The sequence below is a fragment of the Aphis gossypii genome, unplaced genomic scaffold, assembly GCF_020184175.1.
Source record: "Aphis gossypii isolate Hap1 unplaced genomic scaffold, ASM2018417v2 Contig00631, whole genome shotgun sequence".
NCBI lineage: Eukaryota > Metazoa > Arthropoda > Insecta > Hemiptera > Aphididae > Aphis > Aphis gossypii.
This window is the reverse complement of record NW_026083202.1, coordinates 37120-54999: the sequence shown is the minus strand read 5'-3', so window position 1 is coordinate 54999 and position 17880 is coordinate 37120. Positions and strand designations below refer to the sequence as shown.

General features: G+C 29.1%; 1 protein-coding gene, 1 long non-coding RNA gene and 1 pseudogene across 3 annotated transcripts; 2 read left to right on the top strand and 1 right to left on the bottom strand.

Moving 5' to 3' along the window:
* The first annotated feature begins 734 nt into the window (after positions 1 to 734).
* LOC126554877 (uncharacterized) lies at positions 735 to 2270 on the top strand (annotated as a pseudogene).
* Positions 2271 to 5899: 3629 nt separating this feature from the next.
* On the top strand, positions 5900 to 9143 carry LOC126554874 (uncharacterized). 2 transcript variants are annotated; one of them, XR_007606743.1, is made up of 4 exons: positions 5900 to 5963; positions 6024 to 6137; positions 6557 to 6783; positions 8746 to 9143. It is a non-coding gene; the product is annotated as an uncharacterized LOC126554874 (long non-coding RNA). The 2 variants fall into 2 exon arrangements; XR_007606744.1 differs by lacking the exons at positions 5900 to 5963; positions 6024 to 6137 and adding an exon at positions 6403 to 6465.
* Positions 9144 to 10495: 1352 nt separating this feature from the next.
* Positions 10496 to 12087, bottom strand: LOC126554876 (uncharacterized). The gene is made up of 3 exons (XM_050209883.1): positions 11712 to 12087; positions 11216 to 11635; positions 10496 to 10641 (listed from the first exon to the last, which is right to left on the bottom strand). The coding sequence occupies exons 1-3, from the start codon at positions 12085 to 12087 to the stop codon at positions 10496 to 10498; spliced, it is 942 nt and encodes a 313-aa protein (XP_050065840.1).
* Between the last annotated feature and the right edge of the window lie 5793 nt (positions 12088 to 17880).

The window sequence follows — 17880 nt, the reverse complement described above, 5'->3', positions numbered from 1 at the left end:
TTTTGTTTTTATTTATTAACTTATTCAGTTAAATTTTATATTGTTTTAACTTAGCTTTTATAGTAAGTTATCATTATTGTACAGTTAAGTAATTACAAATTTAAAATAGTGTAATGTACCTATTGTTATTTTCAACTAAGTATAATTAGAACTTTTTATACCTATCTTAAATTCATACTGAAAAATGAAAATAAATGTAACTTGTTATATATTAATTTGGTATTATGGTTTATATAGTCTAAGGCCGTGGTTTATATAGTCTTCTATATTATAAATTACTTTTATAATACCATATTAGCCTGAATGCTGATTTACCATTTTTTTAATTCAGATTTTTATTTTCCATGGTTGGTAACATTGGTGTAGTCTGTTCTTATTGGTTGTAGGAGAACTGAGCCCATCTCTTTAATTACGCACCGCCTGTAATATTTTTATACTGGTCAAATATTGTGTTCGGACGCAAACCAGTATAGACTGTGTTCAGCCGCCCGAAAACAATGCGCTCTGGTGGTCATACGCAGTACTTTTGTTATGACTAGATTTATTAATAGTGTAATGTAGGAATTTAGTATTTACCTAATAAGTAATTAGTAATTCGACTTGTTAAGTTGAATTTTTTTAATCGAATGATTATTTTTCTGATTCATTCTGCTGTAGAGTTTTTTTTTTAGTTCATTAATTTCTAGTTAAATTAATATAATTAAAATATATAAATAATCATCAAAGCTGCAAATATGAGTAATCGTATATGTTGTGTTGTCAATTGTTCTAACACATACAAGAATACTTCTAATGTAAAGTTTTTTAGATTTCCTAATAAATCTTACGAGAAAGAATTGAAAAATCAATTGATTCAAGCAATAAATCGTCTTGAGTAAGCATAATGTTGTTCATATTATGCGCTATAATACCTACTATATCAATAACTATTAATTGCTAAGAAGTTATACTTCACTTATACATTCTTATTTTTCTTAGTGACAATGGGAAATTATGGCAACCAATTAACAGTAGTCTTATTTGTGGCGATCATTTTGTCAATAATAAACCATCAAAGCATCCTCAAAGTCCAGCATATATTCCATCAATTTTTCCCAAAGCATATAAAAAAAAAAAAAAAACATAGAATAATAAACAGAGTGAAGCAAGGTATAAAATCGTCAAGACAAAACGAATAAGCTATATCAAGATGAGCTATTTGAAGATTTAAATGAGTTATCTGAAAATGTTTTGCATAATACAAATTTGACAAGTGATGTTAGTTTTCAGGTTGCTTTTGATATTACTGATTCCAGCATTTTTAATTTTGAATGCAGTTTTGATAATAATAACGCTATGACTCAAATATCTGGACCCTCATTAGTAAAAGTTTGTAATATCCATAAAATTGATCAGTCATGTGGTCCAGATTACCCTTTATTTGATAGATATTTTCATGGTTTTATATCAATTAAAAATCAACAACAGTTAAAGGATCTAACTGGTACTACATTTCAAGTTTTTTATCTGATTCATCTTACTATAGTTTCGATAAAGAAAATCGGCTGCTAATGTTCTTAATAAAAATTAAATTAGGTATTACATTTTCTGCTTTAAGTAGTATATTTAATTGTAGTCGTCAAACTACAACTAGGATATTTTACAACACATTAAACATTTTAGAAATAAAAACTAAAATGTTCATTTTTTGGCCTTCTAAATACACAGTTCGTGAAACTCTTCCTGAAGCATTTAAGAAAAATTATCAAAATTGTCGGTGCATAATCGATTGCACTGAAATCAAGACCGAACAACCCAACTCTGTAGAGCAAAGAGTATTTATGTATTCGAGATATAAAAGTTCATATACTGTCAAAGTATTAGTTGCTGTTACGCCTAATGGTATGATATGTTTTTTATCCAAATGCTATGGGGGTAGAGCTAGTGATAGTTTCATAACAAATGATAGTGGATTTTTAAACAAATTGGAACCTGGTGATGTAGTTCTAGCTGACAAGGGGTTCCCTAGTATTAAAACACATTGTGAAACAAATTCAAACAGCATATTAGTTATGCCTCCAATTCTCCATAATGGAAGATTCACTGAACATGAAGTCATTGAAACATATTCTGTGGCTAGTGTTAGAATTCACATAGAAAGGGTGTCTGCTAGATTAAAAACCTATGGAATATTGAATAAAATAACAATGGACCTCATGCCTTCAATTGATAATATAATGCATATTTGCTGTGTTTTGACTAATTTGCAAAATCCTATCATAAAAGAGTAATTTTTTTTCTATTACAAGTAAAAATTATTATGTATTATAATTTATAATTTTAACCCTAAAATAAAATAAGATATTTTTAATTAGTAGGTAAATTAAAGATATATATTTAATTTTCTGTAAAAATAACAAGTTTAAGTATAATATACAACCAAAAATCTATTTATGAACATTTGTAACAAATTATGTAATATTTACCTATGTATGTTATTTACTTGTTTAAAGATTTTAATAAAAATTACATAGCTATGTAGAGCAAGATTTAAAAAAAAATTATGATTTAACATGTTTCACAAACAAAAAAAAAAATTAATAAAAAACAATATCATGATTATGCTAAACTAATTAAATAAATAATAAACTTGGTAAATAATAATTGAAATAAAAATAAGTCATTTTTTCAAGTAATGACCTGATAAATGTTTGATTTCTCCCTATTTTAATTATAACTGGTTCAATGGTGTTATAAACCAAAAATGTACAATATTCAACACCTGTACAATGTATTAATATTTGACACTGAGTATAATACACACTGCTTTTTTTTAATGCTATTTTTCCACACAAGTCATATTCCAAGTATTTTAAATTTATTTTACCTCTATCAACAATTGGTTTTTTTTCACATGATATTGGACATTTTACTTCCAAAACTTCTTGAATATTTTCAAACTTATCAAGAATTATACCATCAGGGCTTGCACATACCCAAGGTCTTATAATATCAAAAATTAAACCACATTTTATAATATCTTTCCCAGTTAATATTTTAAAATATTCAATAGCTAAAACCTCAGTTTTTTTCCATAATTTACATTCAAATTAGCCGTTTTGCCTAATTTGTTTTCTTTAAGCAATTTATTGGCAAGGTATTTTAATCCTGTATCTGTCCAACTTTTGCATATTTTAATTTTACTGCTTTTACACTGGCTGATAATCTAATTTTTCTTTCTATGTCCCACCTCTCACATTCAGACGATTTATTTTTGTTTGATTAAAATATTGAACATAGTAGATTTACTTATAAAAATTTTTTCATAGAAAAGGTTATGTTCTTTAAAATTTAGGGGAAATATAACATAATTTTGAGTTTCAAGATGTTGATTTTGTTTATAAAATATTGATGATAAGAATACTCTGTTTCTTTTAATTATTGTTTCACATTCTAATTTATCTATAATACTATCAATGCATAACTTACATTCTCTTTCAACCTCAGTAATACTTTCTGATTTAATCATTCTACTTAGACTACAAGGAATATTCAAAATATTATACTTATTAATTAACATTTTATGTGTAATTGGGACTTCATCATTAACCATTAAACATTTATATTTGTTTGAAAATAGCTGATTAAGTCGTTTTCCTTTTTTATATTTTTCTTCTCCAATTTTGGATGGCCCTCCCCATTTTTGTGGTAAGTCAGTCTTTGATAAACTTTCTTCATTATTAACATAATGGTTTACAGCACATATATGTTTACATATACCTCCTGCTCCTGCAGGGCACCCACAATCTCCGTTGTATACTGTTCTTAAATTATCAATCTAAAATTGTATAGAATATGAATAAATCAGTAGACATTTATTAACCATTCTAAAAAAAACTATTATACAATCTATTCTACTTTAAACTTACTTCAAGAGTCACTCTCCAAGGGGTTAATGTTACTGAAGTTTGCCTTATAACATGTCCACTGATAATTGAAAAACCATTAGCTAATTTTAATTCTTGAACATTATTTACGTGTCCACTTTCAAATAGAAGTTTTCCCTTATTATTAGGTAAATAGTTTGAAATCCATGTGTAATTAAAATATAGCCCATATTAACACACTACACACAATTAATAATAGACTAAAGTAATTTGTGTTTTGTTAAATATTGATTAGATGGTGGTCAATAAATTAATGCCAACCAACAATAATATAGAAAATTAGAATTATGGACATCATATTATTATTATCTACTCTATACATTTTGTAGAGAAATTACACTCAATCAGCTGATCGAATATTTGGTCGCTAACATAGAAATATTGATTATAATTAATTTGAAAGAGATTAAATATTAGTTTACTATAATAAACTATTACAGCTTAATGTTTTTGATATTTTTCTATTTGTGTCTCTTTCATTAGTTTCATTTACCGCGCGTATTTATATCATAACATTAATGTGTACATTGACTACTTGTAGCGCTAGTAGTACGGCTGTACGATGTCTATAAGTATTAACCATCGCGTATCTGACGACATCCGTTGATAATCATCGCCCGTATCCGTACATCGAGAACGAGCCTACGCCGCCGTCCGATTACGAATTTAATTACACGCCGCCCGTAATATTATTGGGAACATCGAACGACCGTCGTACACCCAGTGATCGTCGCGCATATAACAGTCAATATCTAGATATACGTCAAAACTAGAATACTTCCCATTCCACCCACAAAACCAGCTATAATAGGAAAACCGTGAGTCGAAATAATTACTATGTTAACATCTCTATTCCCGGTTGAATGTTTTTTTTATTTATGTCAAATCACATTACGGGATATACAGGATGATTTTTTAAGCATGCTCACCCCATTTTTATGCTTAAATTATGCATATATTCAAATTCTGATTTTTGGAATTTTTAAATGTAATCAAAGACAATATTTTAATGTACTTAGATTTTTCACAACATTTAAGGAGTATCCTGTGGCGATACCAACTTTGGTTTTTCAAACGAGACCATACATGTTTTAAAGCAAAATGTGAATCGGCTAATTTTTCTGAAAATTTTGACGTATTGCAATCGAAATTTGAACGAAAATTTCCGGAGTTATTCTCTTTTACATACTAAGGAATAAGGATAATAGTCCATTATAGTTCATATTAAATACTTAGTAAATAGATACGAACTCAATAATTATAATTCGGTATGCAATATAAAATATTAGTTAATAATTACTACTTATTACTAAATGCTTATAAATTAATATTTAACCTGACAATTTTCGAAAACAAAGGAAATATGTATAAAATAATTTCCTTTCTATTTTATCGTGTACCTAAGTTATTTTATAGGCCTATAGGTATAACTGTATAATCATAATTATTTACTTAGAATAAAATACTAAAAAACCGCAAGTAGTAGGTAACACGAGGGTAAAATAGTTAGAATATGTAATAGTTAATTAAAAATACATATTATAATACAAATAATAATAGGCATTACATAGCTATTACACATGAACTTATCAATATTTATATACGTCCAGGAAAATGCTTCTGTTTACAAATGTCAACATTTTGATTTATTCGAATAATTTTATAATTGTGTGAAACCTAGAAAAAAGTTTAATAAGTGTTTTTAAGTAGACCTACCTACAAATTTATTTTTTTAAAGGGTAAGTTTAGTATACAAATGTTATATAAAGGAGTAAATAACTGGCTTAAATATATTTTAGTAAACTAACTTTGTTTTTTATTTTCAGAAATGTTAAGTATTATCTGCAACATGGATTTTTGTTATTATTTTACCCAAATTTTGCATGTAATTACAATAATGGTTTGAGTAAGAGTTTCCGAGGAATTTATCTCACGGTGTTTATGAAATGTTAATTATATTGTATTTAATTTCTATTTCTACACACATTCATATAATACTTTAAAGATGATTACTAATATTTTTACATGATACATTAGGTAATATTATAATATTCAGTTTTTATTAAATGTCATTTAAATTTTTATACTTGGTTTCAGGCGCACATTACAAAGATTAAAACTGAGGTTTATTGATACCCAACAAACCTAAATTTTAAAATCTATTTAACAAATTTTTGAACAAAATTATTCATAGATAGTTTGCACATAATTGTAAGTAAAATATTTTTATGCTTATTTTTCAATTAATATCAAACATAATTTTATGTCATATATTTGATTTCAGGAAAACACAATACTTAGTTGTTATTTTTATTCTGAGAAGCTCATACTTATATGTTCAATTAAAATCAATTTTAATTATGAATATTTAAAAACTAAAAAAAAGGGTACTTCCGTATTATCTCGATTACTTCAGGTATACAACTGTGTTATCTCGACTACCCAAATATTTCCAAGACTACCTAATACTTTTTTTAAAGTATTGTCACTTTTTAACATTTTATTAAGTAGGCACCGTACTGCAATGTTATTTTAAAATGTAAGTAGTTTTACCTAATCTTAAAAAGTACCTTTGATTAAAGACTTAAATTTTAAAATTTTAAAATTATATTCATTGTTTTTACTTTCAGAATGGTTAAATTTTATCTGGCAATGTGGATATTGCTATTATTTTACAAAAATCTTGCATATGACTATTGACTACACCCGTGACCCGTCTATACAGTTATAGTTTGAAAGAAGACTACCTACTAAGGAATTTTATCTTGTAGTGTGTTAACAATGTTTATTTATCTCTATATTAATGTATATTGCACTTCAAAGATGATTACCAATGTTTCTATGTATAATACATAAGGTAATAAATAAGGAAAATAATTTTGGTATACACAAATATAATTTTATTTTCAACTTATTCTATGTTTCATTTGAAATTGAAAATCTTTTTATATATTATAGTATTGATGTGGTCACTTTTTGATATTTGGTAGTTATAGGTTTTGTTAGTTACATTAATGATTTAAATTATATAAAAAAAAAAAAGAAAAAAAAAGGTATCTTGTATTGGAACTACAGACACAAATAAGTTGCATAAATAAAATTAGGTACTAGAATGCATTACAATGTAATAAAAGTGGTGTCTGCTATTAATTGTTAATTGATAATTCCTCAAAATTCTTTAAATTAAAATGAAAATATACTTGTGTTTTATTTAGCATGTAAATGCATTCTTACTTTTGTACTTTTTTCACATTTATTTTTAAAAAATAATTTAATAATGATTTAAAGCCAACGCCCTATTTGTTTGTTTTCTTCTCATCATTTTTTTTTTGTTTGTTTTATTACTTTATTGTAAGTCGCATTGAGCGCAATCATTGAGTTGTTATTATTATTATTATTCCGTGATTCATCAATCACGTATTCTCAAATTACGCTTAAACCTCTTCATTGTGAGAGTATAATAAAAATCTTATACCATGACACATTTCGTAAGTCATTTATTATTATTATCACCTCATTCATCCGGGCATCATAGCCAGGCAGCGTCTCCCGACTAATGTGTATCGCTGTTCCACCATCGCGTCATCATCAAGATTGTTACCGCGTAAGTCCGCCAGCAACTACTCTGTTGTGTGAGAGGCTGCCGAGGTCATCGAGTGCGTTCAGCCCGGACCTTCAGTGGATCATCACATTCAGACTTCAATAGTTATTAAGTTTAATGTTAAGTTGTGTCCCTAATTTGTAATCTCTGTGATCATTGCACCAGACCGGATAGATCACAGAGACCCCCCCCCCCCTATAACTAGACTGCATCATCCTAATTCCCATAATCAGTAATCACACCATTCCCGTTCCTTGGTGTCGTCGCGTACATAGAGTTGCCTATCCGTGCTATCCGAGGCATAGGTCAAGGTTAGGTATTATATTTTTGTTGGGGTCGTTAATATTATTATTGGTCGCGTACAACTGTGTACATCATTAACTATTCCTTCTTTCTTTCTAATCATATTATGTAAAACACAACAAGCCAAAGTTATTATTGTTGCAAAATCAGGATGGACTAACATAGGCCGTTGGAGTAAATGAATTTTTTTTTGATATAATTTCGAATGCGCATTCCACAATCCGACGAACTCTAGAGTATCTGTAATTATAATTTTTTTTTCTGCCTGACGTGAGTGATTATAGAGCAAAAGGTTTCATCATATTTTTATTCAACGAATAAGCACTATCTGCTAAAAATATATAAGGAAATACATTTTTTTTATGGTACTATTTTTCGTGGCTGTGACAAGTTCAATGTTTTCACGATAAAAATTTTCCCGAAATTTGAAGCAGTAAACCACACCTCTATCACTGTCTTCCCGCTGCTCCTACGTCCACGAAAAAAAAAATTACCCTACTAACGACTGCTTGAAGTACTATTAAATTGTAATGTTTATAATTATAATAAGTCGATTCTCGGTGAAATGGCTATTGAATATGGATGTGTTCACCGTCCACACTACCACAAACATTTGAATAGTTCCATAATTTCTCAAACTGTTCGGAAATATGTCGCCATTTTTCTGGAGTTGAATTAGTCATTAAATAAATAGGAGAAAGTACTTCCATACAGCAATGCAAGTTTCATTTATTATTTCTCGTGCTGTTGTTGCACCAATGCGCATATTGTAATGGATGAATTTAAAACAATCGCGAGTTGCGAGAAATCAAGAGTTATAGTTAAATTATCGTTTTATTTTTAAATTAAATTAAATATTAATTATTATTTAATCGTTGAACTTTAAAAATATTATTATTGTTATTTCGGTTTTAGCTGCTCAATGTAAGTCCAAATGGCATTCCTTAAGAACAGCTTACACAAGTTATCTTCGAGAAGCAAAAAATGCTCCTAGTAGGTCTGCTGCTAAGAAGAAAAAGTGGCACTTGGCTGATGCAATGTCGTTTTTATCAAATTACGCTGGGTCACAAAGAAAAATTATAAGTAACCTTTCTGGGCCTAATACAGTGAAGGCTAGTGAAGAAGTAAGAGATTTAGAGGTAGGGGTTAGTAAGGATGGTAGCGAATTTGTTCCTGAAAAATCGAGTCTCAACTAGAAATAGACAATATTGAGGGACAATACTTCACTGTGATAAAGGAACTCTCGTCAAAGGAAACAAAATAAGAATAAAACAATTAAGTCATCGGCTGCTAAAGTCATTGCTGGTCCTACAGCTGAATATCTTAGGACAGTCACTGCTCAAGTTCAATGTCAGAGAAAGAATCTAGAATTAGAGGATCCTACATTAACGTTCTTTAAAAGCATTGTGCCTAATGTTAACAAGATTAACTCCAGAAAACAGCGTTGTTTGAAAGCGAAAGTGATGGAACTTTTGAACTCAATGCGCGAAAAATATATCATGGAAAAAAAACATATATTTAATATTGCTAATGAAGTACAAAAATAAATAAACTTATCTTATTATTATTAATAATCTTTCCTCAGCTGAAATACTTCTCCTAAAATTTGTATTCAACTTCTTTATTCTGTCTTCAACTAGGCTAAAAAGTTCATAAAAGGTTTTATTATTCATTCGGCAGGAATTGTAAAATTTTTCTGAATCATTTTTTAGTTCATGAATAAAACCAGAAATGTTTCTTATTTGGATAATAGTGTGAATCCAAAATCTGTTTTGTTTTTCATTTTCTAATTTCAAAACCTCCAAAAATTGCTATAACAAAATATTTACTTCTACTTCTTTATCCATATTTGGAATATGGAAAATATGGTGTTACTACAACTGACGTTAATCATGTACTGAAAAAATCTTGTTGTAATTAAACAATTTCAAAAATAAATTGTTGCAGCCGGTGCATTTTAACTTAATTTTTTTTTGTTTCGAATCAAAATGTTGCATTGTGCAACGAAATGTTTTAACCGGTGCGTTTCCAGCTTAACGATAACGTCCTTTAACCTTTAAAAATGTCCGAGTGTGACAAAAATCTATTTTCCAATTCAATTATAAAATAATCGACGTATGGTATAAAAAATAGTTATTTTATAGTACGTTTCTGCATCCAATTTTTGATCATACAATGGATCTGCTCTATTTGTGTGTATTTTATTCAACCGTTTGACTGACAACTTAATATCCATTTTAATAGCCATTTCCTATTTTATTTTTTTAAAACAATTTTTACAAAAAATAATGAGTACTTACTTATCATACATCTGTATAATTTTTTTAACATTTGCTTGTTGGAATATTTTTTTTGAATTTATTATTATCACATTCACTTCTCAAAAATTTCAATTCTGAAACAATATATTTTGTTAGGTTAATTGCTTCCTTCAAATCAATTCTTTCTTTTTGTAGTTGCTTACATAAAGGAAGACCAAATAAAAACAATAGCTAAATACATACAAAATGGCATTTTTAATAACACAATTTTTACCCATATAATTAATATTTTAATTTCTAGATTTAAAAAAAAATACCTTAACAACATAGACTCATATTATTTACTCAGAATCCATACCTCTTAATAGTACATTTGCATCTGTAGTGGAGCCTGATGAGTCATTCTAATCTGAAGTAGTCTCTAATGCTTCTAAGACAATCTCAAATAGCTCTACGAAATCGTGAACTGTATCATATCTTTGTATCCATCTTATAGCACTATGACATTTAAGAGTTTTCACTTTTACATCAGTCTCAACTCTCAATATCTCTAAAACAAGACAGCAGAACATTATTACGTTTGGGTGTATTGAAAAAAACGTACACATTTTCTATAATTTCCAATCAATGCCTTATAGGTTTAATGTTACTATAGTCCACGCAACGAAAACTGGCCGGTGACTGGCGCGACTCTAGTGCCAATTTACAATTAGTGGTCATTGAACTAATTGCCGTGTTTTTTTTAAATTTATTTGTTCACATGGTATATATTAATTTATTATTGTACCAATCATGAGAGAAAATGGTTTAAAAAATGATCAGTATAAAACATTATTTCAATACATGATATAATATATTTTATAAAATTTATTGATTTTTAATAATAATTGCAAATCAGTCAAAAAAAAAAAATATATTTTTACACACAATAAAAATAAAATAATATTAATATACTTAATATACTTAATATTTTACATTTATAAATAATTGACAATAATATTTACAAAACAGTCTACAAATACATATATACATAAAATTATAATCAATATCAGTTATTCCAATTGCTCTATATCTGATTCCTCATCACTGAAATCGCTGTAATCGGGAATTATGGTCAAAACTACTGGTTTCATTAAGGCGTCTAAGAATTTCCTTTCGGTTATCCGAATCTTGTATTTCTTCGGCATGGCTTACACAATTTTCCCAATCCTCTTTGGTTACCGCATCTAACGCTTCGCGGATAAGACGCTCGATATCAACCATCTTGAATGTATTATTTTTTTTTTTTGCTACTTGACCCTTAACTTGGTCCCATATAAGTTCAATTGCGTTATATTGGCAATGATAAGGAAGTAGGCGTATTACTTCGTGACCTTTTTCAAATGCAATTTGGTCAAGCAAGTATTTTATTTGGCGCAGAATTAAGGCTTTAACTTTTTGATGAAGTTCTGGTAAAGTTTCAAGAGGATGAAATTCAATATTTTTTTCATTCAACCATTTTTGTACGTCCGATTTTTTCCAATTACTTCTTGGGTGATTTTCTACTAATGTGGAATGATATGACGCATTACCATCATCAAAACAGATTGCTCTTCTAAATTGTTTAATAATTCAATAAACCAGTTTTTAAAAAGTCGACATTCATCTGACTATGGTAGTCGGAGGTATTGCCTGAATTGCTACGGAATACTAGTTTGAACCCTTGAATAAAGCCGTAACGAGCACATCCAGCATGGCACACGATAAGCCGACCTCCTTTTCCCGTTGGAACTTTCAATCCTTCTGTGCCGTGTTCATTTTGCCAAATCATTGATCTCGAATGATTTTGGTTAACCCATGTCTCGTCAATATAAACAACAGGACGATCATCCTTCATCCCGCGCAACGTACAAAATTCTCGAAGAAATTTACATTGAAATGCAACGATGTCATTTCTCTCCATCAAAAATTTGCGGCCATCATTACACTTCTTATACGAAAATTTCACATTCTTCATTGCATCGAGCGTAAGCATCCGGAATAATTGATTTTTTGTCTGAAAGCATTTAGTATCAATTGTGCAGTTGGATACTCACCTCGATCGTAGAACTCGTGCACAGTTCTCTTAACGACATCAGAATTAAAATTTTCGAGCTCCGACACAATTTTTGCGTACGTTTGTAACCTTTGAGTGGAGACTTAGATACCATAACTGACGTTGATTTTTTTTTTTTTTTTATTAAACATTTTAGGCTTTAACAGCAGAGGTTATTAGCCTGACAATGAAATTAAATTACAATTTGTTTCTTAAAATTTAGTGTTACTTATATACATTATACATTATACATATAAATAGATGATACATTTTACAGGTTTAATGTTTTATAATTTTTTAATTAGGTTTGTAATGCTTAAAAATTGTATGATTTTTGAGGTTTGATTTTCGGCGAGCGCTTCTGCTATATTGGGTGAAATGTTGAGGTCGGTGCGTGTTGAAGAGTATTTTGTGCACTCCACCACTATGTGTTTGATGGTTAGTGCAGTGTGGCATGTGTCGCATATTGGTTGAGGTTCTTTGCTAATTAAGTATGAGTGGGTGAGGAAGGAGTGTCCGATTCTAGTGCGAGTGATTGCTATGTCTTGACGTCGGTTAAAATTAGAAGGAGTGTTCCATTTTTTGGTTGTTTTTTTACAATTTTTAGTTTGTTGGACGAAGGTATTGAGTTCCAGTGATTTTGCCAAGCTAAGAGGATTTTTGTTTGATGGAGTTTGTATGTCGTTGGTGGGTACGTTGTTTATTGTAGGGTTTTGGAAACTATTTGTTGCCAGGTAGGCATATTTGTCTGCTTTTTCATTTCCTACATTCCAGTATGAGAAGGTACCCACATAAATTCTATGTTTTTTCTTGTTTGTATTAGAATTGCTGTGTGTTTGATGTTATTTCGTTTTTTGGGCAGATTTTTTTAAGTGATAGTAGGGTACTTAAAGAGTCGCTGATTATTAATATATCGTTTGGTTCTAGTGTATTTGCCAGTTTTACCCCTTCATAAATGGCGTAGTTTTCGGCAGAGAATATGCTGGTTATTCTGGGAGTTTGTATTGAATGATTGTGTCTTTATTTACTACTGCTAAGCCTACCCCGTGTTCGGATTTTGATGCATCGGTATATATTTTGGCGTGATTAGGGAATGTGTGATGAATTGTATTTGAAATTGAGAGGATATTATGGCATGATTTGTTTCATTTTTATTGAAGTTTAGAAGTTCAGTGTTTAGTTTTATTTCCCATTTCCAGGGGGGAAAAACTTGAAACGTAATTCTGTTTGTGACTGAGGTGTGGATATCCATTTTTTTGTGTAGGTTGTTGAATAAATCTTGTACCGAGGGAGATTTTTTGTGTTCCATATTTATTGGAGGTAGAGTATGATTGTTGAAGAGGGTTTTGTATCCTATATGGTTGCTTGTGCTTTTCTTTTTGATGATGTGAGTTAGTGTGTCTTGGTCTCTTTGGTATTGGAGGGGTAATTCTTCGGCGAAATTTAAAATGCTATCGATTGGGCTTGTCCTGAAGGCTCCGATTTCCAAGCGAATTCCTTCATTGTGAATTGGGTTAAGTATCTTGAGGAGGTTGGGTTTAGCTGTGTTGTATATTATTGATCCATATTTGATTTTGGATAGGATTAATGCTTTGTATATATTTATAAGTGATTTTTGGTTTGCTCCCCATGTGTGGTGGGCCAAAATTTTGATTATCTTAATTTTATTTTTGCAGGAGTTTTTAAGTAGTTGTTTTAATGGGGTGTCCATTTGATATTGTCATCAAAAATTATTCCAAGTATTTTTATGTTTTTATATTTAGTGATTGGTACATTGTTCAGGTATAAGTTTTGATTTATTTCTGGTTTGTAATTAAAGACGATATATTGACTTTAGTGGGGAAAATTTAAAACCTGTTTCGTTGGACCAATTTTGGAGAGTATATTTAATGATGATTGTAAGATCTTTATTGTGGTATCTATATTATTACCATTGCAATATATATAGCAGTCATCGGCAAAAATAATGTGTTTTGTAGGGTATGGTATTTTGTGAAAAATATCGTTTATTGCTATTAGGAACATAGTGACGCTTATCACTGATCCTTGTGGAATACCGTTTTCAGTTGTATATGTGTTTGATACTTCATTAAAAGCTATCACCTGTATTGTGCGGTTGCTTAAAAAGTTTTTTAAGAAAAGGAAAATTTCACCATTTATATTTGCATTTTGAATTATTTTTAGGATTCTGTTGCGCCATGTAATATCGTAGGCCTTTTCTATGTCTAAGGCAATCAGGCAGAGATGTTCTTTGTTGTGTTTAGCATTACTTATGTCGGTATGCAATTTTAAGAGAGTGCCAGTTGTAGAGTGGTTTTGGCGGAAGCCACATTGTTCTTCGATGAAAAAATTGGATGTCTCCAAGTGCCAAATAAGACGTTTATTTACAAGTTTTTCCATGATTTTTCCTATTGTATTTATGAGTGAGATTGGTCGATAATTGGCTAAATCAAATTTGTTTTTGTTAGGTTTCGAGATAGGTATAACAATTGCATTTCTCCATTGGTCCGGGAAAATGCCATTGTTCCAGATTGTATTATATATTTTAGAGTAGAGTAGTGATATACCATTTGAAGGAAGATTTTGGATAAATGAGTAGGGTATGTTGTCGGGCCCAGGACTTTTACTTTTGCAGTTTGACATGGTGTTCAAGAGTTCATTTTCATTGAAGGGGATGTTTAGATGATTATCTTGATGGTGAAAATTGTTATTGAGTTCATAGGTGATTGTGTTTTCTATGTTGTGCTTATAATGTGCAAAGACTGGGTCGAAATTTGAGTCACAACTGTTGACGTTGATTCTTTGGTTTTTTTTTTAATTCGGAGCAAATACGTCTGACAGTGCGCTCTGACAATCCACATGCTTCAACAGTACGTATTTGTATGTTTTTAAAAAAATCGGCGGTTAAATCTGGTTTTGTTGACAGTTGTTTTAGAAACGTATACACTTTATAAACAATTTGTTTAGTCTGGCTACGAGTATCACTCTTGCTAAGAGACATTTTTAATAAATCTAAGAGCAAAAATTTATTCAAACAGAAATATAAAAAATACACAAATATTCACGAAACACTGGTACAGCACACAGTCGGTTACAAATTGTCTGTAGCATAATGCACAAAATCAACAGTATACACTATCCACCTGTTACGATCCCTCTATACCAGGGATTCCCAACCTTTTTATCATCGAGTACCACTAGACACTTTTTCAATCAATACGCGTACCACTTCAATTCTAAAACTAAATTAGGAGTCAAATTTTTTTTAACGTATATTTTTATGATTCATTAATTTCTTAACATTTTTTTTTATTGTTGGATATTTATGAAAGTAAAATAAAATTTAAGTTAAAATTTCTTTGCGTACCACCTACGAGCTTTCCACGTACCACGGGTTGGGAACCTCTGGTCTAGGCTTACCTAGTTTTAAGTATCGTTTTGTATTTTTTTTGTGATTTACTGATATTAACTTATACTAGAGAGCCTAGATAAGGTTATTACTTATTACCTAGGTCTAGACTCTCTAATTTATACTATTTAATACTGTTTAAAAACTATAAAATAATAAAAGATATTATTGTTTCCATAACGACGTAAAATATGATTGAAAGAGATCTAATTACAAGATAATTATAATAGGTATTTTATACATATTAGAAGTAAATTACAATTGTATAATTACTAATATGACTATATGAGTATATTTTATTTTTAGTTATTTTATTTATATTTCAATAAATGTTCAAACTGTTTACCATTTTCGGCTAAACAAAAAGACAAACGCTTCATTAATTCGGTTGAAGTAGCTTTTTGTGTGACCGAATAATTAATATTTTTACAACATTCTTTTATTTTACATTTGAGCTCTTCTACATTGTTTGATTCTTCTTGGTAAACTTCATTTTTAAGAAAGCCCCAAAAAAAGAAATCAAGCACACTCAAATCTGGAGAACGTGGTGGCCATTGAACATCGGGGCTATGAGTTCCAAACCAGTTGTCTCCATACACTTGATTTAAGTATTTACGCACGACCAAAGTGTTATGTGCTGGTGCACCATCTTGTTGCCAAATTAAATCTTTTCGCTGTTAAAGAGGAATTTTCTTCATCAAAATTGGCAAATCATTTTTAAAAAATTTAGATATATATTTCCATTGAGATTTCCTTCAAAAAAATATGGACCAACTAAAAACTTATCAATTATTCCACACCACACATTTACTCCCCAACGGACTCGCTTGTTACACTGTTTTATTTGGTGAGGATTTGAATCACTCCAGTAATGGTTATTATGGTGGTTTACTGTTCCATTATTGTGAAACTTAGCTTCGTCTGTCCAAATTATCTTTTTTAAATAACTTGGATCTTCCTCTAATTTCACTAAATGTGAGCAACATAATTAAGACGTCCTTTCATAGTCACTCGATTGAAGATTTTGAACAGGGAAATACAAATATGCATGGTATTTATATTTTTTTACAATTCTTTGTTGAACAGGATAATATGATATATTCAACTCATCTAAAATTTAAAATGTAGAATAAATTTTATTTATTATTTTATTTAATAGAAATACCTGCTACAGTTCGTAAAGATATTTGTGGATTTTCAATGAATTTGGTCAAAACTGCAAATGCATTTTCATCATTGTTTACTGAACAAGTTTTATGTTTTGGTTTTGTGAAGCTTTCAAAATTATGCAGATTTTTGTACAAATGAGGAAACAATGAATATGCTGGACTAGAGTGATCAGGATACCGATTTTTATATAACCTATACATATTTATTGTAATATTTTATGCATAAAACAATTTTCTCCAAAGATGTATACTGCTCTACTTAATTTATTTATAATGTTTTATACGCGTATGAAAAGAATAAAAATAATAATTTATATAAACCTTAATGCAACTCTACTATTTTTTCTTGATTCATTGTAGCAAGCTATCATATTCAATTTTTCTTCGGTTGTGTATTTCATTTTAAAAATGAAAAAGTTAGTGAAGACAGTGAAGTACTGACAATTTTTTAATACAGGAAATTTAGTAATTAATACTTAAACGGATTGTACTTAATAAAATCTTTTAAACTGTATGATAGGTATACACTAATATCATGATTGATAATATTTGGAATTTCCTTTAAAAATAATTATAGAAAAAAAAAAAAATTTTTCACAATAATTTATTGAATAAATTGAAATTATACATAAGGTACATTTAATTTAATTATTATAATTTGTACAAAAATATTAACATCATAATATGTTAAAATAGTATAAATTAATTTTTATTAAACCTATAAAAAAAATTGATTAAATGATAAAAAAAAATGTTACCTATTGTTATTGTTTAGCAATCAGCACAATTTCATCATACAAATCAAATTTTTTGTTCTTGTAAATTAATTATTAAACGCAAATTACAAAATGATAAATTTCCGGAAACTTACGAAAAGTACTTAGCTTTAAGCCTAAATTCTGATTTAATATCACAAGCATCAGAAATTGATTTTTATAATTTTTATAATGAAGGGTACAAAGTTCTTTTGGATTTATATAAATTCAATATGCAAGTAAGTAAATTTAATTATTACATTATGAACAACAATAATTATTTGTATTTAATGGCATTTTGATAGTTACTTTTGAATTATTTTAATTGCAGAAAATCCATAACTTAGGTACACAGAATTCTATTTTAAACCAAGATCTGAGT

Excerpts from the sequence above, each read along its gene's own strand:
- LOC126554876 (XM_050209883.1), bottom strand. The coding sequence starts at position 12,087 with ATGAAGAATGTGAAATTTTCGTATAAGAAGTGTAATGATGGCCGCAAA. Across the intron at positions 11,636-11,711 it reads TGTCGACTTTTTAAAAACTG|TAGAAAATCACCCAAGAAGT; the intron begins GTTTATTGAATT and ends ATTCCACATTAG. Across the intron at positions 10,642-11,215 it reads TAGACGCCTTAATGAAACCA|AGATATTGAGAGTTGAGACT; the intron begins GTAGTTTTGACC and ends GTCTTGTTTTAG.